The sequence below is a fragment of the Rhizopus delemar genome, genomic scaffold, assembly GCF_000149305.1.
Source record: "Rhizopus delemar RA 99-880 supercont3.7 genomic scaffold, whole genome shotgun sequence".
In the NCBI taxonomy this organism is placed as follows: Eukaryota; Fungi; Mucoromycota; class Mucoromycetes; order Mucorales; family Rhizopodaceae; genus Rhizopus; species Rhizopus delemar.
Genome location: NW_027137833.1, coordinates 1,741,767 through 1,767,534, shown reverse-complemented (window position 1 = coordinate 1,767,534; position 25,768 = coordinate 1,741,767). Strand labels below are relative to the sequence as shown.

General features: G+C 32.8%; 14 protein-coding genes across 14 annotated transcripts; 8 read left to right on the top strand and 6 right to left on the bottom strand.

Moving 5' to 3' along the window:
* Nucleotides 1–347: 347 nt before the first annotated feature.
* Nucleotides 348–549, top strand: RO3G_09872 (uncharacterized protein; the record flags this gene model as incomplete). Its single annotated transcript, XM_067664457.1, has 2 exons — nucleotides 348–476; nucleotides 505–549. The coding sequence occupies 2 exons, from the start codon at nucleotides 348–350 to the stop codon at nucleotides 547–549; spliced, it is 174 nt and encodes a 57-aa protein (XP_067520558.1).
* A 630-nt stretch (nucleotides 550–1,179) lies between these two features.
* On the bottom strand, nucleotides 1,180–1,302 carry RO3G_09871 (uncharacterized protein; the record flags this gene model as incomplete). Its single annotated transcript, XM_067664456.1, has 1 exon — nucleotides 1,180–1,302. The coding sequence occupies one exon, from the start codon at nucleotides 1,300–1,302 to the stop codon at nucleotides 1,180–1,182; it is 123 nt and encodes a 40-aa protein (XP_067520557.1).
* Nucleotides 1,303–1,836: 534 nt separating this feature from the next.
* On the top strand, nucleotides 1,837–2,548 carry RO3G_09870 (mitochondrial 54S ribosomal protein uL10m; the record flags this gene model as incomplete). Its single annotated transcript, XM_067664455.1, has 3 exons — nucleotides 1,837–1,852; nucleotides 1,917–1,970; nucleotides 2,019–2,548. The coding sequence occupies 3 exons, from the start codon at nucleotides 1,837–1,839 to the stop codon at nucleotides 2,546–2,548; spliced, it is 600 nt and encodes a 199-aa protein (XP_067520556.1).
* A 423-nt stretch (nucleotides 2,549–2,971) lies between these two features.
* RO3G_09869 (uncharacterized protein) lies at nucleotides 2,972–3,709 on the bottom strand (the record flags this gene model as incomplete). Its single annotated transcript, XM_067664454.1, has 2 exons — nucleotides 2,972–2,980; nucleotides 3,200–3,709. 2 exons carry the CDS (start codon nucleotides 3,707–3,709, stop codon nucleotides 2,972–2,974), a joined length of 519 nt encoding a protein of 172 aa, XP_067520555.1.
* Nucleotides 3,710–4,096: 387 nt separating this feature from the next.
* RO3G_09868 (uncharacterized protein) lies at nucleotides 4,097–4,992 on the top strand (the record flags this gene model as incomplete). Its single annotated transcript, XM_067664453.1, has 3 exons — nucleotides 4,097–4,426; nucleotides 4,491–4,856; nucleotides 4,912–4,992. 3 exons carry the CDS (start codon nucleotides 4,097–4,099, stop codon nucleotides 4,990–4,992), a joined length of 777 nt encoding a protein of 258 aa, XP_067520554.1.
* Nucleotides 4,993–8,030: 3,038 nt separating this feature from the next.
* On the top strand, nucleotides 8,031–8,797 carry RO3G_09867 (uncharacterized protein; the record flags this gene model as incomplete). Its single annotated transcript, XM_067664452.1, has 3 exons — nucleotides 8,031–8,222; nucleotides 8,272–8,373; nucleotides 8,423–8,797. 3 exons carry the CDS (start codon nucleotides 8,031–8,033, stop codon nucleotides 8,795–8,797), a joined length of 669 nt encoding a protein of 222 aa, XP_067520553.1.
* Nucleotides 8,798–9,122: 325 nt separating this feature from the next.
* Nucleotides 9,123–9,631, bottom strand: RO3G_09866 (uncharacterized protein; the record flags this gene model as incomplete). The annotated part of the gene is made up of 3 exons (XM_067664451.1): nucleotides 9,123–9,130; nucleotides 9,171–9,371; nucleotides 9,469–9,631. 3 exons carry the CDS (start codon nucleotides 9,629–9,631, stop codon nucleotides 9,123–9,125), a joined length of 372 nt encoding a protein of 123 aa, XP_067520552.1.
* A 477-nt stretch (nucleotides 9,632–10,108) lies between these two features.
* RO3G_09865 (uncharacterized protein) lies at nucleotides 10,109–11,048 on the top strand (the record flags this gene model as incomplete). Its single annotated transcript, XM_067664450.1, has 5 exons — nucleotides 10,109–10,136; nucleotides 10,184–10,353; nucleotides 10,402–10,674; nucleotides 10,721–10,832; nucleotides 11,029–11,048. The coding sequence occupies 5 exons, from the start codon at nucleotides 10,109–10,111 to the stop codon at nucleotides 11,046–11,048; spliced, it is 603 nt and encodes a 200-aa protein (XP_067520551.1).
* A 2,337-nt stretch (nucleotides 11,049–13,385) lies between these two features.
* RO3G_09864 (uncharacterized protein) lies at nucleotides 13,386–13,789 on the top strand (the record flags this gene model as incomplete). Its single annotated transcript, XM_067664449.1, has 2 exons — nucleotides 13,386–13,602; nucleotides 13,785–13,789. 2 exons carry the CDS (start codon nucleotides 13,386–13,388, stop codon nucleotides 13,787–13,789), a joined length of 222 nt encoding a protein of 73 aa, XP_067520550.1.
* A 1,408-nt stretch (nucleotides 13,790–15,197) lies between these two features.
* RO3G_09863 (uncharacterized protein) lies at nucleotides 15,198–17,094 on the top strand (the record flags this gene model as incomplete). The annotated part of the gene is made up of 6 exons (XM_067664448.1): nucleotides 15,198–15,243; nucleotides 15,294–15,460; nucleotides 15,560–15,587; nucleotides 15,772–16,661; nucleotides 16,723–16,846; nucleotides 16,946–17,094. 6 exons carry the CDS (start codon nucleotides 15,198–15,200, stop codon nucleotides 17,092–17,094), a joined length of 1,404 nt encoding a protein of 467 aa, XP_067520549.1.
* Nucleotides 17,095–18,115: 1,021 nt separating this feature from the next.
* RO3G_09862 (uncharacterized protein) lies at nucleotides 18,116–18,625 on the top strand (the record flags this gene model as incomplete). Its single annotated transcript, XM_067664447.1, has 3 exons — nucleotides 18,116–18,220; nucleotides 18,363–18,364; nucleotides 18,451–18,625. The coding sequence occupies 3 exons, from the start codon at nucleotides 18,116–18,118 to the stop codon at nucleotides 18,623–18,625; spliced, it is 282 nt and encodes a 93-aa protein (XP_067520548.1).
* Nucleotides 18,626–19,137: 512 nt separating this feature from the next.
* RO3G_09861 (uncharacterized protein) lies at nucleotides 19,138–19,883 on the bottom strand (the record flags this gene model as incomplete). The annotated part of the gene is made up of 3 exons (XM_067664446.1): nucleotides 19,138–19,175; nucleotides 19,364–19,500; nucleotides 19,642–19,883. 3 exons carry the CDS (start codon nucleotides 19,881–19,883, stop codon nucleotides 19,138–19,140), a joined length of 417 nt encoding a protein of 138 aa, XP_067520547.1.
* An 855-nt stretch (nucleotides 19,884–20,738) lies between these two features.
* Nucleotides 20,739–20,891, bottom strand: RO3G_09860 (uncharacterized protein; the record flags this gene model as incomplete). Its single annotated transcript, XM_067664445.1, has 1 exon — nucleotides 20,739–20,891. The coding sequence occupies one exon, from the start codon at nucleotides 20,889–20,891 to the stop codon at nucleotides 20,739–20,741; it is 153 nt and encodes a 50-aa protein (XP_067520546.1).
* A 1,978-nt stretch (nucleotides 20,892–22,869) lies between these two features.
* On the bottom strand, nucleotides 22,870–23,654 carry RO3G_09859 (uncharacterized protein; the record flags this gene model as incomplete). The annotated part of the gene is made up of 2 exons (XM_067664444.1): nucleotides 22,870–23,507; nucleotides 23,576–23,654. 2 exons carry the CDS (start codon nucleotides 23,652–23,654, stop codon nucleotides 22,870–22,872), a joined length of 717 nt encoding a protein of 238 aa, XP_067520545.1.
* Between the last annotated feature and the right edge of the window lie 2,114 nt (nucleotides 23,655–25,768).

The following is a 25,768-nucleotide window of genomic DNA, read 5'->3' as shown; positions in this document are numbered from 1 at the left end:
TTCAAAGATTGGTATCCAAGATTATGAGTTTGGAAGGAGAGATTTATTCCAGGACCTTATATCCAAGAAGACATAGCTGGTCCCAATTTTCTCAACTTGCTTGCGTATCGTTTTGCTACAGGTAAAAAAGATAACTGAATTTTTGTTTGAAATGTTTAATTTTTTTTTATTTTTATTTTTTTTTGCAAATGCAGGATTCTGTTGTTTTGAAGAAAAAGTATCTTCAGTACTATCTTTAGAATTGCGAGATATTCCAAACTGAATTGTATAAAAATTTTTAAGTGGAAGTGCTTGGATCACTTTAAGAAGAAGAAGCATTCCTATCAAATAGACGAGTCCAACTTGCTATGCTGGAGCTAGTTTCAACTCTTCAAGCTGGTTTTGGCGCTATCACTTCATCATTACTCTCCATGAAAGCAGCGAACGCAGCAGTTTTTTATGAGAAGGAAGAGGAAGGGAGGGGTTGGGGTTGTCTGGTAAATTATCGTACGCGAATTCTTGTAGCCTAGGTTGATGCCAAAGACACCTACTCCGCTTTCAAAAAGTTAGACTTTTATTCAGTTCTTTCTGCCAAAGTATAGTTATCACATCACGACCGGTCTTGATTTTTACTCTTGCTAATGTATAGAAAATCGATTAGTTCAACATCTTCCAACCGACTACCTTCAAAAATAATCAGGTATTATACGATATTCGTAGCAATATTCAAGAACATATTGCGGAATTCTGTACTCTAAATTCTCTCTAACGGTCTTATTATATAACTATTTCCCCCTACTCTTTATTTTTAACACATGAATTTACAGTCTATGCGGAGCAACAAATAAAAAGAAAAAAGAAAATCGATGGTTCGGTGCTTGTTTAGCTTTTCTTTTACGATATTTCTTTTATTGACCTTTGCAATAATGTTCCTACTTATCACCTTAAAAATATTATTCAACGTTCTGTAAATGCTTTTGATAAATGCTTGGAAAAACAACCTATTTAATATATTTTATATAATGAACAAACTGTATTTACTATTTTTTTTTTTTTGAAAAGACTGCCAATTGAATTATATAAAGATGCTAATTGAGGCTTACAAGTGCATCAATTGATCTATACAAAAACGCCAATTGGTACCGTTAGCACTATATTCAAACACATACTGTTTTTTTTCAGCTTTTACAAAAAAAAACTTTATTTCTTTGCAGAAGCACCACTAGCAGCTTCAGCTTGTTTTTTCGCCAGAGCAGCTTCTTGTTTAGCACGCATGATAGCAGCATCACTATCAACCAAATTCAATCCCTTGTATTTTATCATTTTATTTAGTTTACCTCTCTTTCTTTTGATTAACGGACATGCCATTGTTGCTTGCTTTTCCTTTATTTTCTTTTTCTTTCTTTTTAAGGTTTTTTAAACGTGCAAGTTCTCTTTGATTACCACCTAAAGAGTCAAACAGTTTTTAGCATTTTTATGTTCTAGTCATAAAATGAAGGCATCCTACGAGTCATTTTATTATAAATAAACGAAAAAAAGAAAAGCCAAGTGAAGAAAAAATAAAAAAATAAAAAATTTCAATCAACGACTTCAATTCATTCAATTGGTCTTTTTCTTTCTTACTATTACCCTTTCTTGCTTCTTAATACTATAAACATTTTCTCATTTTAGTATGTAGTAGTCTTTTTTTTTAAAAAAAAAAAACAGCACCCCTTTTGTTAGTTTAAACCTTGCTATTTAAATATGCACAGCTTTGGAAAAGCCAAGTTAGTTCTAAATCCGATTACTGTGACTTTTTAATTCAAAAAAAAACAATACCCCTCCTTCCTTTTCCTTTACATTAATCAAAAAAAAAAAATGTCATTGAGATCATGTAAAAAAGAATTTCTTTACTCGTTTTCTTTTAGTATTTACTCACACCACATTCTAAATTATAGTCAGCCAGTCTTTGATTCGTAATTTGAAGCCAATTAATACACCCATTCGTACTTGTAAGAACCCCATATACTCTAAATATTTACTTTACTCATTGTCAATAGACGCCACAACACAAAAAAAAGGACCAGTACATCCTCCTCGTCGTACGTATCTTTACAATCAATACAATGACATTATACAAAGCAATCGTGCTGTCTTTATATTTCAACATAATAACTTGACTGTCAAGGAATTCACTCAACTTCGACAAGACCTGAAAAGCGAAGCTACCTTGACCGTCTTGCGTCCTAGTGTATTTGCAGCCGCCTTACGTACCACCAAATACCTCAATCTCGAACCACTTTTGTCCGGGCCCACTTGTGTCTTGTACAGTAACGCAGACGACAGTACAGACTTGCTGAAAACATCGGTTGAGTTACTCTCTAAAAACAGAAAGTTGCTGCTCTTGGGTGGTAAATTAGATGACAACTTGCTCACTCAATCTGATGTATTGAAGGTTGTTGATTTGCCATCCCTTGATCAACTCCGTGCTCAAATGGTGGGTGTGATTGAAGCACCTGCTCGTAAATTGATTAGCACCTTGAGCCAGCCTGCTAATGAATTGCACAGCGTGTTGGATAGAAGAATTTGATTTATTTATAACAATAAAAAGCAGTTATTTGAAATACAATAAAAATAGATATTGATATTAAAGAAATGCGAAAAGAATGACATGCGTCGTTGGATGATTGTGATGTGAGATCAATGTTACTTTCAACTTTGGACTTGCAAATAAACTGCTGTCCTTTGATTACATCCCCTTTGAGCTTGCTTATGCTATCACATGAAAACTGACTGTTGGTGGTCTGTATGTTGAGCCCACCTTGAACGTTACTTAACTTTGGTAAATCTATCTTTTCAAAACAACCTGTGATCTCGATGGATCCATTAATGATTTCCAAATTGGGGCCAGTAATGCTAATCAGATTCGTGTTATTGGAGATCGCTAGGGCACCACCCAATGCTCGCAAATTCGGCACAGACATGTTTGTCAGTTGCTTATTTTCAGATACAGTCAACGTCCCTGTAATTTCTGTTACGTTAGGTAAGGAAAGTGTGGCAAACTGGTTAGAAATAAAGGATAAATCGCCAGTTGCTTTTTGAATACGATTGAGGCCGAGAAGAGTAGCAATATGTCGAAAGTCGCCTCGAAACAATGATGAGACTGAAGAAAGCTATTTAAAAAAAGTCGTTCTTTATAAATGTTTTTGATAAAGTAAGTACGAGAAAAAAGAAACCTTACATCAAGTATGGTATGAGGAGAATTTGCAGATATAGATATTACTCCATCGATTTGTTCTAGATGAGACAAGTCGATCCTTGTCAAATTTACATTATTTGCAATACTCACATTTCCAACCTTATTGACTGTTAACCCTTCTATTGCTTTAATGGCTGTATCTGTGATAGTAATAGCATCTGTCACTTCAGACAATCCTAGGGAAAATTGGACAGTTTCAAGTAAAGGAAGAATGGACAATTCAAGTGAACGAACGGAGGTCAGTTTGGGAAAATCGATGCGTTTGAGTAAAGGACTGTCTTTCAGTTTAAATTTACCATCTACTTGAGCAAGATTTCCGAGTATGATTTGCGTTAAACCTCTGTTTTCATCGATAATAAGATCACCATGTACTTGCTGCAATCCAGATAAATTGATTATCTCACTTGCAGTAAAATTCTGTATATAAACCGAGCCCTCTACTGTTTGGCAACCATTCACCACCTGTAGATCTTGGTTGGCTCTTATATACATTGTGCCTGAGCAATTATTTGACCCTATCACCCATTTGTTGGATAGTATTAAGTTAACAAGAAAAAGTATAATAAGCGACATATTCAATAAAAAAAAAAGGTATGATAAAGATATAAGCAGTTTTTTATTTATTCCTTTAATTTAAAAGCTAAAATACACATCTCCTTGTTTGTATTAATAGCAGAGTAGAGGGGAAAATAGGATGAATTAGAAATTTAATTAGGATCGATATACGTATTTACGTTATTGCTTCAAAGGGGTCTCTCCATGATTGGTTATATTAACAGAGTAGCATAATGTGACTTAGTTTTTCTCTATTCTGTGGCTTACCTGGAACTTAATTATCTTTTCTTTTTTTTTTTTTATTTTATCAATCTTATACATTCCATGCCTAGTTTACGTAACGTAGTCCAAAGAAGAAATCATAAAGAGCGTGCACAGATTGGTAGTCGTGCAAAGTATGGGCTGCTTGAAAAGAAGAAAGATTATCTATTGCGTGCAAAAGATTATCACAGTAAGCAAAATAGATTAAAAGCCTTGAAGGAAAAGGCATTGTTTCGAAATCCAGATGAATTCTATTTCAAAATGATCAACAACCAGACTAAAGATGGTGTACATATTCAAAAACGAAATGAAGAGTTACCTAGCGACATGATTCAGTTGATGAAATCTCAGGATAAAGAATACATTAAATATCATCGAAACGTTAGCAAAAAAGTAATAAACAATTGGCCGAAAAAAGAAGTAGAAATGAAACTCACCTTCACGTTATCTTTTGTAGAAAATGGAGAAGCTTCAAGCTTCATTACATTTTATAGACGATGGAGAAGAAGAAGAAGAAGAAGAAGAGAAACCTAAAAATAAAAAATCCAAACACATTGTTTTTGTTGATTCAGAGAAAGAAGCCAAACAGTTCTCACCAGTGAAACACCTTGATACCTTACCCGAATTAGTCAATCGTAAATTCAACCGTCCTCGTATTGAGACATTAAAAGAAGCAGCTATTATGGCAACACATACTGGAAAGGAATTGAAGGAAATCAAAAAAGAAAGAGAGCTTAAATTCAGAGAACTGGCGTCACGAATGAAACGAGAAGAGGAATTGAAGAGAGCAGAGCAGGAGTTGGACCTTCAAAGAGCAATGAGAGTAAGTTTACTATTATTGCTCATATAATTTGTATATTTACATGTTAAATTAATAGCAAAAGGGAAGAAAGAAGATTGTTGGAAAGGACAAGCACGGATTAAATGTATATAGATGGAAGCAAGAACGTAAAAAATAAACTAGGCTTTATATTTTTAGCTATCACGAAACAATCAAATGTGTTGATTATATGTTTTGTTTGTTATTCTCATCTGTCTTTTCAGTTTGCTTTAACTTAGAGTTGCTCGCTACTACTCTACACGTTTTATTGCGGCTTCAAACCAATATTCATTGTGTTATAAGTACATTCAACAAACCTCCAATCTAAGTTATATAACGTGCAGACGTAACGCCTAATAAAAAAAAAAAAAAAAAAAAAAAAAAAAGACGAAACAAAAATTAAATTTTTTGAATAGATATGCAATCATGAGGTATTAGATGCACTTGTAAACAAGGTTTTATTTATATTTATGCCAGTTATAAGTAGGTTTGTTATGTGTAAAGCGATTATTGTTTAAGAATAGTTTTAGAAACAAGTGATTGATTAAGGTGATGTAGATTGAGTATGACAAATAGGAGTTGTTTAACTAAGTGATGGTTTTGAGTATGATGTAATTAAGTTTTCGATTAAGACAGAGTAGACCAGTTAGTAAAAATGTGTAAAGCAAAATGCCATTAATGTCTCTAGGACGCCTCAATCTCATATCGCTTCCCCTGCTCAAGTTATGCGGTGAGTTTGCCCACCTGGAATGGTACGGAATGTTATCCCATATAGCCTGTTTCGGATCTAATGGGTCCACTAAGCCAAGAAGCAACAATTCGGTTAGCCTTAAGCTACAGCGTGAATGCTGCAAACTGTTTGCTATTTGAATTGTTTACCCACCTAATGCTTCAAGGTACCAAACTATCAGGCCAAGACCTCTTGATGTAAAAAGATATTTTAGGAGAAGAGGCAAGACAAAACACCTACAATGCACATTTTATAACGAGATCCAGTGATTGTATAGAGTGAGAACAAGCGCACCAAAAGATAAAAGATTTTTATAGCATCAGCAACTAAAATACATTTAATCAGTTTAGTGCCAAACTATTGTTATTTTTTTAAGCCATTATACTTTAAGCTATTTGATTTTTATAAGAGTGGTGTAGCAAGAGAGGCCATGAAAGTATCAAAAGCAAGGAGTGATTGATAAGAGCAATAAGGCCATCATTTTAGGGAGAAGAGTATTTAGGCCATTAGTTTTAGAGAGAAGAGTATTTGTTTTATAAAGAAAGAAAGAAAAATGGTAAAAAAAAAGCCCTTTAAATAGTTTTGCTTGAGGGCCGGCCCATTCTTTGTTTATTTTCTAAGAATTCTATTTTTTTCGTCCACAAAGAGGATGATAAAAAGGGGAAAAAAAATCTTAAACGAATAAACAAAAAATCATAAATCATTTCTCTTTTATATAATCATTATTCTTTTTATTATAAAAGAGCATGAAAATGAATATCATATATAGTTTGAGCTTAAAAGGATAGAAATGTTTCTCTTTTTACAAATATAATGTAATATTAAAAACCATTATATTTATTTTTGGCTTGTTTGCGCACTTTTTTACTTGCATGAATCTCGTATGAAATTTTAAAGACCTACACTTTTTGATTATTTTCAAATATGTACAAAATAAAAGTGAAACTTGTATCTAACATCATAAATTTTTTTATATCCCTATTATAGCACACATAAATAGCTTTCAAATAGATAAAATGATTTAATCAAAAGAAAAAAAGAATCCTCTCCCATTTCTGTGTGTGTAACACACATGAGATGGCGATTCAGACAAATAAATAATAAAGCGAAAAGCAAGTAGTAATTTTTTCATACAGCTTCTATTTGTTCACTTTCTTTTTTTTTAAAAAAAAAAGGGAAACAAAATACTGGTTTATGAGAATAAATCAATTTATCAAACACTGTGTTTTTATTTATTAAAAAAATGCATAAAAAACTTGATTTTTTGTGTTACTTTTTTGAGGCAAATATAAAGAAACTATGATAAAAGTATATAAATAAAATGAGATGTGTTTAAGTAAAATGACATGATTCAATTTTTTAATAATTGTGGGAGATATCTCATGTTAAAATGTAAACTAACTAGGTTTTTATCTGATATAAAAGGACTTTTAACGAATAATTCATAAAATTCAGTTTAAAACTTGCTTTTGATTTATTTCAAAGGAATTACTTTTTTGAACTGAAATAAAAGGGAAATTCTGTTCCGAATAAATAAGGCATGTTTCTAATAATAATAAAAGCTATTAATGAACCCTCGAAACGTTATTTTTTAAAGGAAAAAAAAAAAAAAGGAGTCGTCAATTTATTTTTGCATGCTGACAACATTTTTTCGTATATAATTTTTTTAAATAGCTCGATCCATCTGTTAATATCTCTTAGATTTGAATCATACCCTGATTCCTATAGCGAATATGCTCTTTTTTTCATATTCTAAACATGTTTGCTAAATAGATTATAAAATCCTATTTTGTTGATAAGCCCACGACATCACTTCTGACCAATAAAGGAGACATTTCTAAATTTACTATCTAAGCTGATATTGAACCATAAGATGATTAATGAATGCTTTCTATCGCAGTTTAGGATGATTTGTAAGGGGTATATCGTATAACCCGTTAAGAAGAATCAACTGATCCCATTTTGAAGCTTCCTTCATTTTTTATATAATTATATAAGTTGAGCTATATATGTCTCATTACCATTGTTCTTTTGTCCTATTATATGTTTGAGTGATCTCTAAATGAAGAAAAAGAATCAATTAATTAACAATAGTCCAATAGACCATATACAACTGTTAGTTATTTTAAATTCATTTAAAAAGATATTGTTATATTTGTAAAGAAAGATAGGACATCGATGCGTGTAACTCAAAGTAATAGGAGTCAATGTGCTTTATGGTTTTGATATTTTAAATCGGAGATAAATATTATCTTTTATACACACGTTCACCATTTTTAAAATTATTTTCTCATGTCCAAAGAAAACTCAATACCATTATTAGCATTTCTCCCTATTTTAATATGTACTCTATCCATTCTGTTTCTTTTGGACCTTTACAGGAAAAGGAATCAAGAGCAAAGAGGTAGAGTATAAAATTACATGCTTTTATATGTTTTAATTAATAAATGCATGCAGAACGAATTCAACAGTTTGAAGAGCAATTACACCAAGAATTGCAACAAGAAATAGATTCAAATGAAGAAAATAGTGACAATGACGTCGGTGAAGGTTCTTCTACTTCTGTACATATAAAGAAGATTGGTAAAAAGAAGGGAGAAAAATTAAAACGAAAAGAAGCCAAAAGACAATATAGAGAAGTAAAATCGAATAATCTCATTTTATTATTTATTAAACAAGCAGATATAGTATTTGGATCAACAAATTCAAGCAAGAAAAGCACAAGAAGAGATACTTGAGGAGCAGTTTAGGCGTAAGCAATTGGAAGAATCTATTAGAAGAGCAGATGAGGTATATAATATGAATTATGTCAAAAACACGTATTGAATTTGTTTCATAGTTAGAAAAACTGAGAAAAGAAAAAGCGAAAAAGGCCAAACAAGAGGAAAAAGAAGAATTAAAAAAGCAAAAATTACAAGAAAAGAATGCGAAAGCGAGACAAACAAAATACAGCAAATACCACCAAAAGATAAAGGCATGGGTAAAAGAGCACAAATTTTGCGAAGTAGAAGATTTAGCCCGAGCAATGGGGTTAAATAATGAAGATACAGAATACATTCTGAAGCAACTCTGTAAAGATGATCCAGAATTTGATTTGTGTTTATGGTCAGGGAATCAGTTTTTGTTTGTGACAAGAAATGACTATGAAAAATTCAATCAGGATTTAAAAGAGAAGGGAAAAATATCGATTCATGAAGGAAAGATTTATTATTAGAGCATTTTATCAATGACATCTTTTAAACTCTTCATTACTAAAATATTATCATCATTTGAATCAATCTCAATACTGGATATCTTTTTTGTTAATTCATCCAATTCATCATCATTTTCTTTGCTTGTAGAATAATGCTTCAAAAGGTTGATAATCTATCAAGAATTGAGTTCAGAGTGTGATAATAAAGCATTCACATTACTGGCTACCTTGAGTACTTGATCTAATGATCTACTACTGTCTGCTTGATTCATTAATAAATCTAGTCGAGAAGTTGCAAGACTTAGAGGTGCTCTTAATTGCTTTTTTTCATTGCTCGTCTTTGCTCCTATAGTCCTATTAAGAAATATAAAAGACAAAAGAATAAGTGGCTTACCATTTTCTAATAAAGTCAAGACAGTATCCACATTATTTGAAACAACAGCCAAATGAAGTGGTGTGTTTCCTACAATGTCGCCTACTGGATTATTGACATCTGCTCCATACTTTATTAATATTTTAACAAGTTCTGTGTTTCCACTTGCACTCGCAATCAGCAATGGTGTTCTTAGCTTTGAATCACGTATACGGTCAGGATCTAAATGAGGTCTATATGTCTCTAGTAAATGAACCACTTTTTTACTATTTGGTTAATAATAAGCTTCTTTATTTTATTAAAATAAAAAGTATTCTACCTTTGGACACGTCGTTATTTGAACAAGCATTCATGAGATCCTCTTGCTCTTTTGTCAAGTTTAAAATTCGTTTTATTTTGCTCGATTTGTCGACTTCTTTACGAATGGTTGACTTTGTCACTTTATAATGCGATAGTAAATCGTTGGGTTTTCTTGCAGACATTTTTTTTTTTTAAAAAAAAAAAAAAAAAAAAAGTCTGCATAAACTTTTTATTTACTTGTTTATCATGTGTCAATCATTTAAATACATCGTCCTTTTCTTTCTCTCTCTTTCTTTATTCTTTATTAAAATGTATTGGCATACTATTTTACTATTATCATTTTTTATATTAAACACATTACAACAACAAGTGGTATTAACTAATAGCGCTGGATTAATACAACCATTTACATATGAGTGGGTTCATATTCTGGAACAATTACACAATACGTTTGGTAATCGATCCAAGTCAGAAAAGAAATGTCTTCATCAGATACCAAAGTTTAAATGCAAACCATTTTATTGGGAAGATTCTATTACGAATAGAGATGCCTATCACTTGAGACCTATTGTATTAACAATGACTTGTTATAAATGATATAAACTAACAGATTGATTATTTCACAGGACATAAAGTCAGTAATCGCCATAGGTGATAGCATGACTGCAGGGTTTGGTATGATGTCAGGTAAGTGATTGACTGAAAAATATGATTTGATCTCATCATAATTATAGGTAGACCACCTTTTTCAACTATATTAGAATATAGAGGAAAAGTATTCTCTGTGGTGGGCGATGAAGGAGAATATACAATACCCAACTTTTTATCAGTTTATTCCGATGTACAAGGACCACCTGAGGGAATTACTTTGCCACTTTCAAAAGGAAAAAAACTTAATAGCGCAGTAAATATTTAAATCATCTTTTCATGTTTTATTATTAATTTTGACAAGATCACTGGTGCTAAAACTCAAGATTTAAATCAAGAAGTAGAACGATTGATCCATTTACTAAACACAAAAGAATACAGGCAAGTAAAGGATGAGTGGAAAGTGATCACTCTATTCATTGGTGCAAACAATGTCTGCGTTTTATGTACTCCTCCTGTGACACGATTACCTGACCTGTCAGATGCAGACATATTTGAAAATAACATAAGATTAGTCTTGGAAAGATTAAGAACTGAAGTTGGCAAATCATTTATTAACCTCGTTGGTCTCTTTAATGTAAATAACATGAATCTATTTCATATAAAATACTTAAATAAATTAGGTCTCAAGTGTCTATGAAGCTACGAGAGGAGATTCTTATTGTGAAATGATTTGGGATCCTTCTTATATGATGATTTGCTCTTGTATACAGCAAGATGAGCAACAACGTCAAGGTAAACAAGAACTGGTATTAGAAAAAGTTGAATTAAATAAATCTACAGCTGCAGACAGATTAATTCATGAATACAATTTGAGATTACAGAAATTGGAAAAAGAGTTCAAGTTCAAAGATAAGGAACAGTTTGGTGTGAGTTACCAGCCTGCATTCACTCAATTCCCAGTTGCAAAATACAAACAAGCTTATTTTAGTGGCATTGACTGGTAAATAGTATAATTAAGTATTGAACAATTTGATTTAATTTATAGTAGCTTTCATCCAAACAAATGTGCAAACCAAATAATGGCTATTCTATTATGGAACGTAAGTAGTTCCTTATATAAGCTACTTTGTCTAATTCATGATTAGAATATGTTTTCGAATGAATTAGAAAAAAGAAGAAGATATGATATGGAATCACTTAAGATACAGTGTCCAAGTCCATCGCGTCCTTATATAAGATAGTCACTAATAAAGCAAATCGCCTATTGACAAAGAAATATCTTTATCTTTACTTTTTATTTACACTTATTCCTTTTTTACTATTTTTTTTAATACTAGAGATCAGTCAAGGAATAAAGTATACAATATATTTAATATTGGTTTGAACTCTTAAATAGGATATAATATTTTTATTCACGTCAGCGTCCTTGTAAAGTTTTTGTTCTTGTATAGACCATCCTGTTTCAATCTGTCTCTTAACATTAAACAGGCTGTTATGTACACTCTTACATCTTTAGTGTTTACTGTGCAGTATTAAAAAGGAAGAGGGGAATGCTAAAACACGAAGTGTTGATGCTGGGTATTTAGTTTGTATTTAATTTGTATATAAATTTGAGAAATATATCATGTTGCATATCTCATAATGTTGCTTTTTGAACTTTAAGTTAGAGTATAACTGTATGTACTGTGTGTGTAAAAGTGTAATTTGGTGCTCAGAATAAACCACTGTTTACATATCTAAGCCATTACAGAATGATGATTATATAGTAGAAATTTAAAGCATTATAAAAAATATAATGTCGGTTTACATGTACTGCTATCTTCTTTTTATCACTCTTAGCTATTTTGAATAATTAAATAAAATGTCAATAAAGGCTTTGATATATTAATGATGGCTAAATCGAGTTTCGAGTTAGGCTAAACACTCGTTTGAAATGCTATAAATTGATAAAACATTTCCTTCCATCATAACAATAAAAAAATCATATATTTTACCTTTATGCTATGCTAATCAACAGCCATATTATGTCCATAAGATCTGCTTCTATAGACCAAACAAGACGGAATGATAGCTAAATATTCTTGTGGACTAACCACAAAGTTGGCGCATAATATAGACTGATCACCACTATTCATCCTAAGTAAATAATAAAACACATAGAATTTATTCAATTTGCTTTAAATCAATTGATGGTAGGTTCTGTATTTATCTTTTGGCCTGCTTTATCTTGTTATTTTAACGGTCTCTTTCCAAATAGCTTGATGTAAAGTATAACAATACTGTCACAAGCACATCAGTGATTATGATTCTCTAGAGAGGCAGATAATAGTAGTCTCATCCTTTTTATATCTAATTTCATGAACAATTAACTGAATGGAGTAGGAGAACACCCTTTCTTTACGATTGCGTTGGATAAAAAGAAAAGAGAGAGTGTGTGTGACACAAGTCATATTGTTAAATTGATTGAAAAATAGATACTTTTCAATATTATAACTGTACAAACAAATGGTACAACCATATATTTTATATTTTTGCTTAATTTCGTCAAAGGTTCACATAATCCTGCTTACAAGAAATTAGCCTTTTATCTTAAAATTATTGTTTATTAAATGTTATTCTCGAAAAATGATAGTACAGCTCTGAAAATTTTAAAGGGAATACAATATAATGTTGAAACTTTCTTATGATCAGTTTTGTTTAAATATTGCAAGTTTTAAGATTTATTATTGGTTTCATCTATAATCTTTATTATACATATTACATAACTGGCAGTATTTCCATCTTTTTGTATTTTGTGTTAACATTGTATATGATAAGATCCAAGTGTTTCTTATTCCTGCTACAAACATTGCTAGTCTTTACAAAGAACGTTGTCTACTAATTAATTAATTTGTGCTTATACTATATCATACCATTCTATATCAGTACATGCTAACTAATGCTAATTAACCAACAATCAAGACTGGTTAAAGATAGTTCTGAATTGCATTGCTTAATAGGAGTTTTTCAAATATTTAATAAACCCTATAATAAATAATGCTAATATAAGCTCCCCATCTTTTGTAAAGACCCTAAAGGACGAAAACATTATCTTCAAAATTTGCGGATTAAAGTCTGACAATTTTAAAGGTTGGCACCTTAGAAAAAAAAAAAACTCTGGTTGTGTACAAGGATTAATACAATCTATTTTTATTTTTAAAGCAAAGTATGTATTTTTTCCTTTCTTTCTTTTTTTTTGTCTTTTTTATTATGAACTTTCCTCCTTCTACAGAACGTGCTTTGGTGTTAAACCCATCATCTAACAGAATAAATAACGATAATTCTCTTGACATAGCTATTGAATCTATGGCCGAAGTTATTGCAGCTGCCGTTCAGCTTTCTGCTTCAAGTGGGGCTCCTTCTTCTTTATCTTTAGGAAGTGCTTCTATTCTACAACCGTTTTCAAAAATAGAAAAGAACAAAAGATGTAAAAACAATCTATTTTCAATCTTTTCATGGAAGAAAAATACGGCTGTTAAAGACACTAAAGCAGTCTCATCCAAATTTGATAACGCTTTGGATAGTAAAGATACTAATTCATTCCAAAAGCTGGATGATGGAAAAGATGAACTACTATATAGGGGTATTCAAATCAAAGAAGTTAAAGCTACTCTGAAAACACTTGTCATATCAAATCATGTACGATGCCCTATGCCACAAGTTAAGCTTGAAAGGCCTCAGTTTGCTTATATTAATTATTAAAAGGCTAAACAGACGCACTGTATCATATAATTAATTTGATCATTAAAACAATAATAATCTTGCGTAACAACAATTAAAATGAATACAAAAAAAATTAATAACGTTGGAAAATACTAATGTTTATGTATCTGAGTTTGCTATATACTTCTGACTTGTCTTTAAGGAAAACCATTTTAATTTTCAAAGATTAACACTTCAATGCTTTCAAAAGTAAGGCCTCTTTCAAATTGGCAGTTCAAGCAATAGAGCTACTTATCAATGCAGTTTCCAAACATGCAAAATACTCTTGCTGGATAAAAAATGAGTGTTTGGCCTTTTGCATTCTCCTGCCAGGGGTTACATTTGTATAATTTCGAACTTTTTTAACAGTATCACCCATCTAAAATTATTGTGAGTCAATTTATGGTTCATTAGTCACCTAAAATATGGTTGATGATATCTTCTTGAATTAGCCAGATTTTTATACAATTTGACATGCTATAACCTTGTTTTAATATAACAAATAAAGTCATGCTACTTGAAGGTGAGGAAACTGTCAAGCTCGGAGTTGCAGATATCACGCTCAGAGATATATAAAAACCATCACTGAGGTCTTAAGCTTTGATTACTAACTAATTTATCCTTTTGTTTGATAAAATATATATTTCTGCTATGGAAAGGACTGTTTTCTATCTAAGTCATATAACAATACCAAAAATCATTATCCACGATGCTGCATAATATCATATCATTACTTAGGCTCATAAAACCATAAAATCTCAAGAGATTGCAACAAATAAAGCAATAAATAAACAAAGATGTTTATAAAATTGATTCCACCTATAAAAGCTTTTATAATAGGATAAATTCAATTCTGGAAAGTATTATATGCTAGTTACACATTGTGTTTATTATATGCAATTGTAAAATTTAATTTTGTAATCATTTTATATTTAATTTTTAACATGATCATTATGCGTTAGTATGACTGCAGTCTCTCTTACCTAAAAGTGTTCGTCTGCTGATTAAACTGTCTGATAGGTAGACTAAGCAAAATAATTGGAAAAGAATAAATTCGCTTTGAAGCTTATTTGCCTATACACAATTTTAAAGTCAGCTTTTTCATTATCGAAATCAGGCTTACATTTTTTTTTTTTTTTACTTTTTGTACAATGCTTCCTTCTTTAGGCCTTTTCAAATCTTTACCATGTCCTCTTTTTCCGCAATGTAATAGGGATCCATGCTTTTTCTCGCATGATAAAGCATTGTGTGGTACGCTATCTCCTTTTTTGAAGAAATAAAGTTGATTTAAAGCAATAACATCAGATCCATTATGTAGATCGTCCTACTTCAGCAATAAAGCGCCAAAAAATAGAAATTACTTCATCATCAAAGGAAGTAGCACTGAAGCGTCAAAAAATTGATTCTTCAATCTCTATGACCACGACTGCTAGTACTACAATGACATCTTTACCAAGAAAGGGTAAAATAAATAGTTTGATCTTAAGCTTTTTTTTACTTATTGAAATTTAGTTGTAGCAAATGTTCCATCGAGTAAACATCCAGTTTCAGCACTAGCTGCTTACAAAGCAAGATTGAACAAGCCGACAGCTGATAACACACCTACTGCTGCTGGTGCTGCTGGTGCTGCAACAGTTGCCAGCATAAATACGTCCAAAAGAGTAGCTCATACTACTACCGTAATATATGCTTTTTTTTTCTGTATTTTAAATACTTAACATCTTTGGGTAGTCAAACAGCAAACCCACAGGTCCACCAGCTATCCTGCCCAATATTAGATCAAAGATACCCATCAAGGATCGACAGGTAAAAAAAAAAAAAAAAATACTAAATATTTTTAAAAACAAACATACTAACAGATTCCCAAAAAAAAAAAAAAAAAAAAAAAAAAAAAAAAAAAAAAAAAAAAAAAAAAAGTTAATAGCCAATAAATTATTCGAGGGATATAAACGCATTTATGACCCCATCCTTTCTTTAAGGCCCACAATAGCTACAGAACATGCTGAACAGCAAGAAGCAATCATATTGAATAGCACAGCCAATCTGGCAGGATATAAACAAAAGGCTGTCTCAATCTTGGGTAACTTGAAGAAACGACCAGTGAGCACAGGTCCAGAGGATGTAGGTATCGATGGTGAATGGAAAGATCCTGCACTGAAGCAGAATGACCTAAAGGCGCTTTTGGAAAGGCTGGATGAGTGCACTATCCCTCTTGATGGGCTTCAAGAACTAGGATACCCTTTACCCGATCTGTTACATTCTGCTAAAGAAGAGAGCAAGGTTGAGGTGGGCAGTCAAGCAGTGTGTGACAGGTGTCAAAAAGTGTATGTTGTAAAGGACATCTTGGATAAAAGCGATGCAGAGGTCTGCTTGCACCATCCGCGAAGGATGAAGACAGTGCTTGTCAATGGTGAAAAAAAGCGTGTGTACCGATGTTGTGAGGATGCACTTGAAAGTATTGGATGTGCTCGAGGGCCTCATGTTTATAAGGAAGACAATTTGAACGCTTTACATAACAAGATACCTTTTATAAGAGCACCCGCTTACGATTCCAACAATACAAATAGACGCAAATTAGTTGCACTGGATTGTGAAATGGGCTATACGACGGCAGGAATGGAGTTGATCAGATTGACAGTGGTAGATGAAGAAAAAAATATGTTGCTGGATGAATTGGTTTTGCCTTCGAATATGGTAATTGATTTGAATACGCAGTTTAGTGGTGTAAAAACACTTGAAGGAGTGAAGCATGACCTTTTCAGTCTAAGAAAGGAATTGTTCAAGTATGTTGATCAAGACACAGTTATTGTAGGTCATGGTTTAGAAAATGACATGTGTGCATTAAGGCTCATTCATACAAAGATTGTGGACACTGTCGCTGTAAGTTATTTTTTCCATGTAATAATATATAAGTTTATTTAAACTTTTTATATATTTTTAGTTATTCCCGCACAAGGCAGGCCTTCCTTATAGAAACAGTCTTCGTACGCTTGCCTCTGCAATAACAAAAAAGTTCATCCAAGAAGGATCGGATGGACATGACTCATTAGAGGATGCTAGTATTTGTATAGATTTGCTGAAAGAATACATCAAACGAAAGAAATAAATTAGTTTTGCGACGGTGGTGGAAATGCCTTATCCTGTCGCTCTACAATTTCTGTTAGCTCTTGAAAAAATCTATAGGAAAAGTTTAAAATTCGTGAATCAGGCCTTACAAACCCTTTTACCTTATCCTATCCGGTTTTTTGTATGCTGTAACAAGCCCACTTGTGCTTGGCATAACAAAAACAACTGTTTCACCTTCACCATTTGACCACTTTATACTGGTGTTTGTTTGAAGTCCCAATTGAGGACACTTCTTTTTTGAATATATTTCATAAATGCCTTTCCCTATAAAGCAAGCAACCCTGGGTCGGTATTCTTCAATCTTACTATTCAATATCGGTATCCCTTCCTGTTGCTCAGCTATGGTCAAATCGGACATTCTTCTTGTTGTCCTCGGAGTCAGGTTGGTAAAGCCTAACCTGTACAACTTTGGTGTGTCGACATCATCAATATAGGTTAGCTTTTTGTCTACAAGACCACTTCCTGACAGAGACGGCCAAAAATGATTGGTAGGACTTGCGTAGTGATGACCTTTAGCTCCACTAGTAAGCCCTGGGTTGATGCCAATAAATAAAACCTTCAAATCATAGTCTAACAGATCTGGAACACCTTTGTCATCTGGCAATGTCGGGACTGGTGTTACTTCAGGCTTTTTAAAATAGGGTGAATATCTCGTAGTTCTTGTTGGGATCATGTATTCTTTGTTAAGAAATAAAAAAATTGAAGTATGCAGACTCAAGTAGTTGCGGTGTTCCAAAAGTGACATCACAGTGAGCATTGATTTCGTAACAAAACGTAGTGGGGATGAAGAGTATTTCTAACAAATTATTAATAAAGTATGTATATCTTAAAGTTACAAAGCACAATTCATTTTAAAAGAGGTTTTTTTTAATCCATATACGTGCATTTTATGTATTCTATGTGTATATACCTATATAAGCTGTAAAGTAAACTGAAATGTTAAGTTTAGCAACAAGAGAACAAGGAGTATTGAAGCTACTTTGATAGTTACCAATACTAACTGTATCAGATGTAGTTGAGCTATTATTCATGTTACTTTTAGACCCTGAAGTGTTTTTCAAATTAGGCTACTGAAGTATTTCTTTTAAGGATAAATACGATGGATGTACTGTCTTTTGTAAAAAAAAAAAAAAAAAAAAAAAAAAAAAAAAAGTTAGATAAGCTCTTTACGTGATCGCAGTTTCTTATCTTCGTTTTCAATTAGAACAATGCAAGTTAACCCTACTCTTCAAGACTGTGAATATTCTACTGTTCCTATGCTAGATTATTTAGAAAGAAATCTCAAAATATTGAACGACAATCTATCTGAAACAGTAATTCAGTCAATAGCATTGAGAATATGAAAAGAGATGCTTTTAGGATTAGAAGAAGTCTTATTACCACCACTTTCAGAACAATTATCAAATCTAAAGTCATTGAATGGCTATGAATTCCATATTGTATATAAATGACTAGAGGTAAAACAAGTTGAACCAACAGTAGCATCTCCTTTACATATCTTCCTTTTTTTCATAGCTACTAAAAATATTATTTAATGGTGAAGATACCGATGCTGTTCCATTGAATTTTCTTATGCGGAACTTCAAAAGTGTAACTATCCAACACCTGCTAAAAAACAAGAAGTTGTGCCTGATGCTCTTATTCCAACAAATGATTTGACTCTTGTGAATGAAAATATAAAAAACAGACAGCAGGAAAAAAAAATATTTGTCATTTAATTCATACTCTGTGTGTCCCTATAAAAGAAATAAATGCATCTTTGTGTTTTTTCATTTACTTCAAATAAGTCGTATTCTTTAAAATACTTTTATATTTTCCCACAGGGCACGATATCCTGATACGGATTGACATATGATTCTTTGCATGAATTTTTGTTGCTGCTTTTTTTCTTTGTCACATAGCCAAAAAAAAAAGTATAAATAAAGCACTCATCTCTGCATTCTTTTCCCTCCTTGCGTACTTGGTTTCAGTGTTGGGTTGCCTCTACAAGGAGGTAATTCCGGCGAGATCCATGCTCATCAACGGGCGCTTAGCTTCATCTGTAAAGAGTTGCTACTCCAGGGTAGAATAGGTCACCTACGATTCCTTTGGACGTCTTATTATGTGGGTATTCCATGTTGCGCTCCCTTTCTGTACAATTTTGGGGGCCTGGGTACATTGGTCCCCCGGTATCCAGGTCCAATTTTTTGATTCAGGTTATTTGGGGTTTTCTCTTGCTGATCTCAGGAGTTTACTCTTCATGACCTTGAGAGTTCCTTCGGGAACTTTCTAACATTTTTTTTATATTAAATTCAAATGAAAAAAAAATGCCCAGATGGTATTTTTTCGTTCTTTTTTTTCTTTCTTTCTTTTTTCTTTCTTTTTTCTTTCTTTTTTCTTTCTTACTTTTTTTCAAGTTTGCAAAAGAATATACTCAAGACGTCTTGTTCAGATCCTGCGAATTCCACAAGTTGTACCAATAGCACTGCCAATGATCTGAACAACAAATGCCTGACAACAATCTCCATTAAACGAAATCGATTCTGCGAATGAGGGCACAGGCGATGCTCCTAGCAATAGCAAACTGATCTTTGGTTTGTCATAGAAGGTATGTCTATTTTGTGATAAAACATACACACGTTTTAATAATGCAAGATCACATATTTATCAGCAGCATCAAAAGAAAGTTGGGGTGCGCAACAAGAATGATCAAGGAAGAGAACATGTTTTCACCAACACATTTGTATAATTGTACTTATAGCCTGGCGTGTAAATATCCACTTTGTAATCCGGGCGGTTTTCGCTGCCAGGTCTTTCATCAGGCACAGTATCCGAGCAATGAGCGATTATCGTTGGCATTTTACATGACAAGAGACCATGGATAAATGGATGAATGTAACTGGCTGCTAGATGCGCTTCCGAAATTGTTTTCACATCGCAATCGTACAAATTGGATATCAATGCAACAGCCGCATTAATCACTGCCCTTTCGTTCATTTCGGCGATCCAAGCGCAGCTAAGTCAATTTTTGCTTTTTGTTCGTCAATTTGGTCATCCGCATATTTTTGAATGATGGCCATGGTCTGGCAAAGAATTTGTGGATTGAAAGTGCAACGACTGTAGGAACCGATGACATGAGTATGCATGAATCGCAAAAGGTCGGGTGGAAAGATATCCACAGGAAAGCTTTGGTAATTGTTTTTTTTTATAAATCGAAGGCTTGCAGGAAAGGGGAGGCATCAATCTCATTATGTAAAACTGGTAGAAAAGGATGAAGACCTTTAGCAGCATACATTGGTGGAATGTAAGAGCGCACAAAGAAAGACGTGGGACGGACTTGATCTTGGGAAGCCAATCGCAGAAACCGTTTGGTGAGTGTTGGATGGATATCCATATCAGCAGCTAATTTTGGCTTTAAACGTCGTGAGTCAGGATCAAATTTGTAGGCAGTGGAACACGGCAATCTTGTTTGAGTCTTGGAGAGCGATTGGATACAGTCAGGCTGTATGCTAAGCTTTGGTACAGCATTTTTAAAAAGTAATGTCGCGTTATAAAGAATTTTATAATACAAATTATACAGAAAACGACATTTAGGATGCGACGTTCATTTTTGGAAGCACTGTAATTGTATCGTTTTTGTAACACAAGTACACCAGGCATGGACAATAGCTCATTGAAGTTATCATTCATGGTGAAGCTGGCAGTTTTAGATTTGTCGAGACACGATTATCAATACGCATGGAATTTCTTTGAAATATTGTTGTCGTCTAATTCCATCTCCGGCAGTCACTTGCATTTCAGGCTATTGGAAAGACAATCATGTTTTTTGCCATGTCACTCTCACATCCCCAGTTATATACGTTTACCGAATTGACTCGCATTCAGGTACCCACAAAGAAATCGGACCTTTTGAATTTCATTGAACATTTCAACAATTTGGCTTTTATCTCCTCCGTCCATAAAAATGACTGTGTACCATTGGAATCGAACCTGGATGACCTTCATTGTGACATCCTGTCTACCGCCTACGTGGAAGGTTGCCAAGTGAAACTGACGTCCAAGAAATGATCCTTTGCGTTGACCATGGATTAGTTACATGCCCTCTCTTTCTCACCCGTCCCTCGATCGTGTATTACAACCATCCATATTGATCAATCCATTGATCAACTACACCGAGACTTGACTCAAAATAACTCGTGCTAATAATCAAAACATTAGTTTAACAAGATACAATAGAAGAATAACTTTTTATCTCGTTTAATTTAGAATAATCTAATAAATCACATATCATACACATCACATATCCTATCATTTCTCCTATTCCCCATCCTATCAATATCCCATGTTCCAGATCGCATGTTTCCCCACTGTTCTCAATGTCACAAGTATGAAATAAAAATTTCAAATACAAAGCATAAAAGACAACCCTTCACCGGGCATGATTATTTTTTTTTTTATTACTGCAAGGAACGCGGGAATGAGATCTTCAGAGCGCTTGCCTATTACGACACTTGTCCAAGCATTTGTGAAAATGCCCTACAAACCCTTTGAAACAACTCAGTCTCAAGCTATTAGAAGCTTCACTGATTCTTGTCATACGTGTCTCGGTTTCCAGTAACTTCCGGCCTGTCATACTCGTCGATGACAGAACCTTTCTCATTTTCATACAAGAATTAAATGTTCATTATGATGTAATTTTATGTGTATTGCGAAAAAGAACAGAACAAAAAAAGACGGGCAATTAGAGTATTCTTTTACATCCAAAGATTCCAAGGCTTGTACTACAAAATATTCTTGGTGATAGGACATCACATTTCATACAACATGTATTTTGTTCTTGTTATCATTTGAATTGATTTTCCATTATAACGAACTTATTTTTTCGTACAATATGCATTTTATTCTCCCCATTGGGTGAATTTGTTTTCAGTCAAGGCGAATTTACTTTCTGGAAAGAGTGTACACATAAAAAAATGAGAAAATTATCACTGGGTCATCCAAACTTTTGATTTGAATAGTGCCTGCTTATATCACACACAGTGCGGACATTGTATTTTACAATAAATATACCATCTTAGAATCTATAGAGAGAAAGAGAGCTATACACTTTATATAAACATCAGTCATCTCATTTAAGCTCTATTCAATTTATTCTGAACACTTGTATAAATACACGTCTTTTAAGAAAAAAGCATCGTCTTCAAATTCCGACACAGTTGATCATGTTTGGTATCACAATAAAAACGATCAAATATGAGTAGAGTACTAAGCCTAGTTTCTTTTTTTTTGCAATAACACGAAGGAGATTCCCATAAACCACTTGTTATATTTTTAGGGGTTTTTTTTTTCTTTTCGTCGATTTTTATTAACTTTTATTTCAAAATTCCCATCCAAAAACAACTTTAATAAATCATAAAAAATACTTAAAGTCTACAAAAAGATTTGAAAAACTTTATAAAAATACTAAAGGTCTTGTAGAATGACTCCATACAACAAAATAGTTCAAACGAGATGTAAAATTGTCTACAACATGCATTTTCTTTTCATGTATTTCCAAGATATCTGACTAATCAAAAAAAAATTTCTAAAAAGGAAATTTTTGTGCCACAGCCATAAAAAGCGATTTTTTAAGCGAGCGGCAACATCAAAGTGTATAATATGTTAATAATAATAATATGTAAAAAACGAAAAGTTGACTTAAGGATTGATATGGGTTAACACGGCAGTATTTTGAACTGCTTGCGCAAAATCCAGTATTCAATAATTTTGTGGAACCTTTTTTTTTTTTTAGAAATAAGATCGCTATAATCATTTTACGACTTGCTTTTCAATAACAAAAGGTCAACAAATAAAAATAATAGACATGTAATATAGACTCAAACGCCATTAAAATGAATGATTTCCTTAGATTTAATATTAACAATAATCGTAAAGATTTATTCTACTAATACATCAAATGATAAATACAAAAAGATAAAAATGTTTAAAAACGGCGGAAGTTGTACCAAACACCAAGGGCACCAGCAACTACACCAATAGCTAAGGGAAGAAGGGAGGCAGGTGAAGTTAAGTTTTGAAGGAAGCCTGAGGAAGCACCGGTAACATCACTATCGTGAATAGTGGAAGGATTACAATAATATCTAGCAAAACAGTCATTCTGAATCCAAAGAATCTTGTTGAAAGCCAACAAGGCTTTTGCTTCAGTTTCCTTGTCAAGATTTAAAGATAAAAGACCTCCAACCAAAGTAGACTCAACAAAACCCATTAAGGCATTGATGTGAATATAATCGACATTGATCTTGGATTTCTTGTCAGGGGTATCAGTGTGAATCTTTGCAACCCAATCAATGTAGCGGAGGAAACGCTCATCATAAGGACCAGAAAGAATCTTATTCAAATACTTGCTTAAAAAGTCCTTACGAAACTTGATTTGAGGATGGTCTAATGTTAATTCTTCTAAAGAAGTAGGGGCTTCTCCTTCGAAACCTTCATTCTTGGGCACAAAGTGCTTCTTGGTCACGTCATATTGAAACAATTTTTGGTAGACTGCATCAACAACAACTGGAACCAAAGGACGAACCTTATCGGCTACAGCTTGAATAGCTTTAATGTCTTCAGCTCCTATAAATAAAATTAAAGGGTTTAATCGAACAAGCCTTCCAAATACACATAATTAAACTATAACTTACCAAAATCCATAAAGCTCAGGACAAATTCATTGCGGTAGGAGGAGTCCTTGTATAATTTGTCAGAATCGATGTGTTGCATTTTTAAGTTTAATATAAGAAAGTAGTTGATGAAAAAAAAGGGGGTAATCTAAAAAAAAGGGATCTTTAAATATTTGTTTTTTTTGACAGGGAAATTAAAAGTCACCCCATTTCCTCTTATGGCTACAAACAATAGGCACATGCGGAAGTTTACGGTAGAACAATCCAGCTCATTGGTTCATGTAAAAAAAAGGACAATGTATCAGAAACCATCCGATTTTTGTAAGGTTGTGTCATAAGCCTTAATGACTTTTGTTCGATCAAACTTATTCTGCAAAAGAATTGCGAGCAGATTTTTCAATTCAGTGAAAGAATAAAGCTTACTATTTTCATGCAAAATCACGCAGATTGCAAATAAAAGGGACAATGATCAAGAACAACCAAAAATTGACATTGCTTCATAACATTGATACTATACCATAGTATTCAGGTAAAGAGTTTACGAGCACCGCCGGAGCAATATAACCAACAAGAATGAAGCATAGAAACCAAATGGCCATGGATCCGATCATTGCCATTGCTGTATATTTTTTCCAGTAACCAACCAATAAAAAGTTTGTTAGCGGAGTTTGCGGGGACCCTCGGTCATCCAGATAGAAACATGGAATATTATAAGGAACAGCAGTGTCAAAGGTTTTATTTGATTAATAATACCCCTTTCCACAGGATACAACCCAAGCCACTTTAGAGTGCGACCGCATTTACTTATCATTGCCCACGTAGTAACTCATCACGAAACTCACTTTCTGATTTAAAGGCTACTACATTCAAGAAAGATAAGACTTATAACAATAGGAAAGTTGGCTTTCCGTAGTACAATTATAACAACAACAAAAAAACTTACGAGAGAATGAAATGTGGAGATGGCGATCCGTGCCCAGAATTCATAAGAGAACGAAAAAGGAAAAGGGGAAAAAGGATGTGATTCGGATAAAAGAAATCTTGTGTTTCATACTCAGAAATATGTCAAATAAAATGATGCACTCCCGTAAAAGTAGTAAAATAACACTTTATTTGTAAGTTGGTATGATCTTGTAAGCTGCAATACCATATTTTAGCTTAGTTTATGATGTAGGTCTTTTATAGCTATGAAAAGTAATATGTTGCTAAAGGATTTACAATAAATTACATAATCAATAAAAAAAATATCTTTCGATTTTATTATTATTCACAAAGTACTGTAACAAAGACGGTCACAATTACTTGATGTATTCCAAACAGCTACATTCCAAAACTGGTGGGAAACATGCTTCATGGAATTGATTCAAAATGGATATGTGCATTTTGTATCTATTTTAAGTATCTTAAATGTCCAGACAAGTGATTAGGAAAAGACATTCAGGGCCTTTATGCTTTGAAAAATACTGATTTATTATTTAAACAGTAAAGAGCCTATAGAAAATGACTATCTTGTTAATGACTTGAAATATCACTGATGAGATAAAATAAGAAAGCTTTATTCCTTCCATAAATCAACTTAATAACATATGGAGTAATAGAAATGTACGAATACAATGTCTTTTGAATATGTGTATGGTAATAAAAATACTTGTGTACCTGATTTAGCTTATCATATCTCTTGCTCTTTTCTTAAAAAAAGTACATATACACAGTGAACGAGTCAAATCTACTTACTGTTCTGTGCATAAATATTTATTCTTATGTATCTTCTTCCCATGTATATTATTATTCATAAATGTTATAAGCTAGGTAGCAAGTGTTACATTAAACAGTAGGGAATTTCCTTTTTAACACATCAGCCCATTTTGATATCCAGGCTCATTAGTCCAAGCGGCTTATTTATATAAAGATCCCTTACAGGCATGTCAGGGCATGACACTTGGTTAGTGAGAGATGATATACAAATATTTTCAAAAGATCTACTTTTCTGTTCTTTGATTTGATAAATAAAACATAAAAAAGGTGAATTACATATACTGTATGTAGTTGGTTTATCTGATAAGAGTTTGAATGACTTCAGAATGAATACTGTTGACACTATTAAAGCGTATTGTTGTCCTTTAAATCATTTTGAAAGTTGATTTGATCAAGTAAAAGAGCAGCATAACAAGAAAAATCCTGTTTTAACGTTTCCGGCACATTGTACAGTCTGTT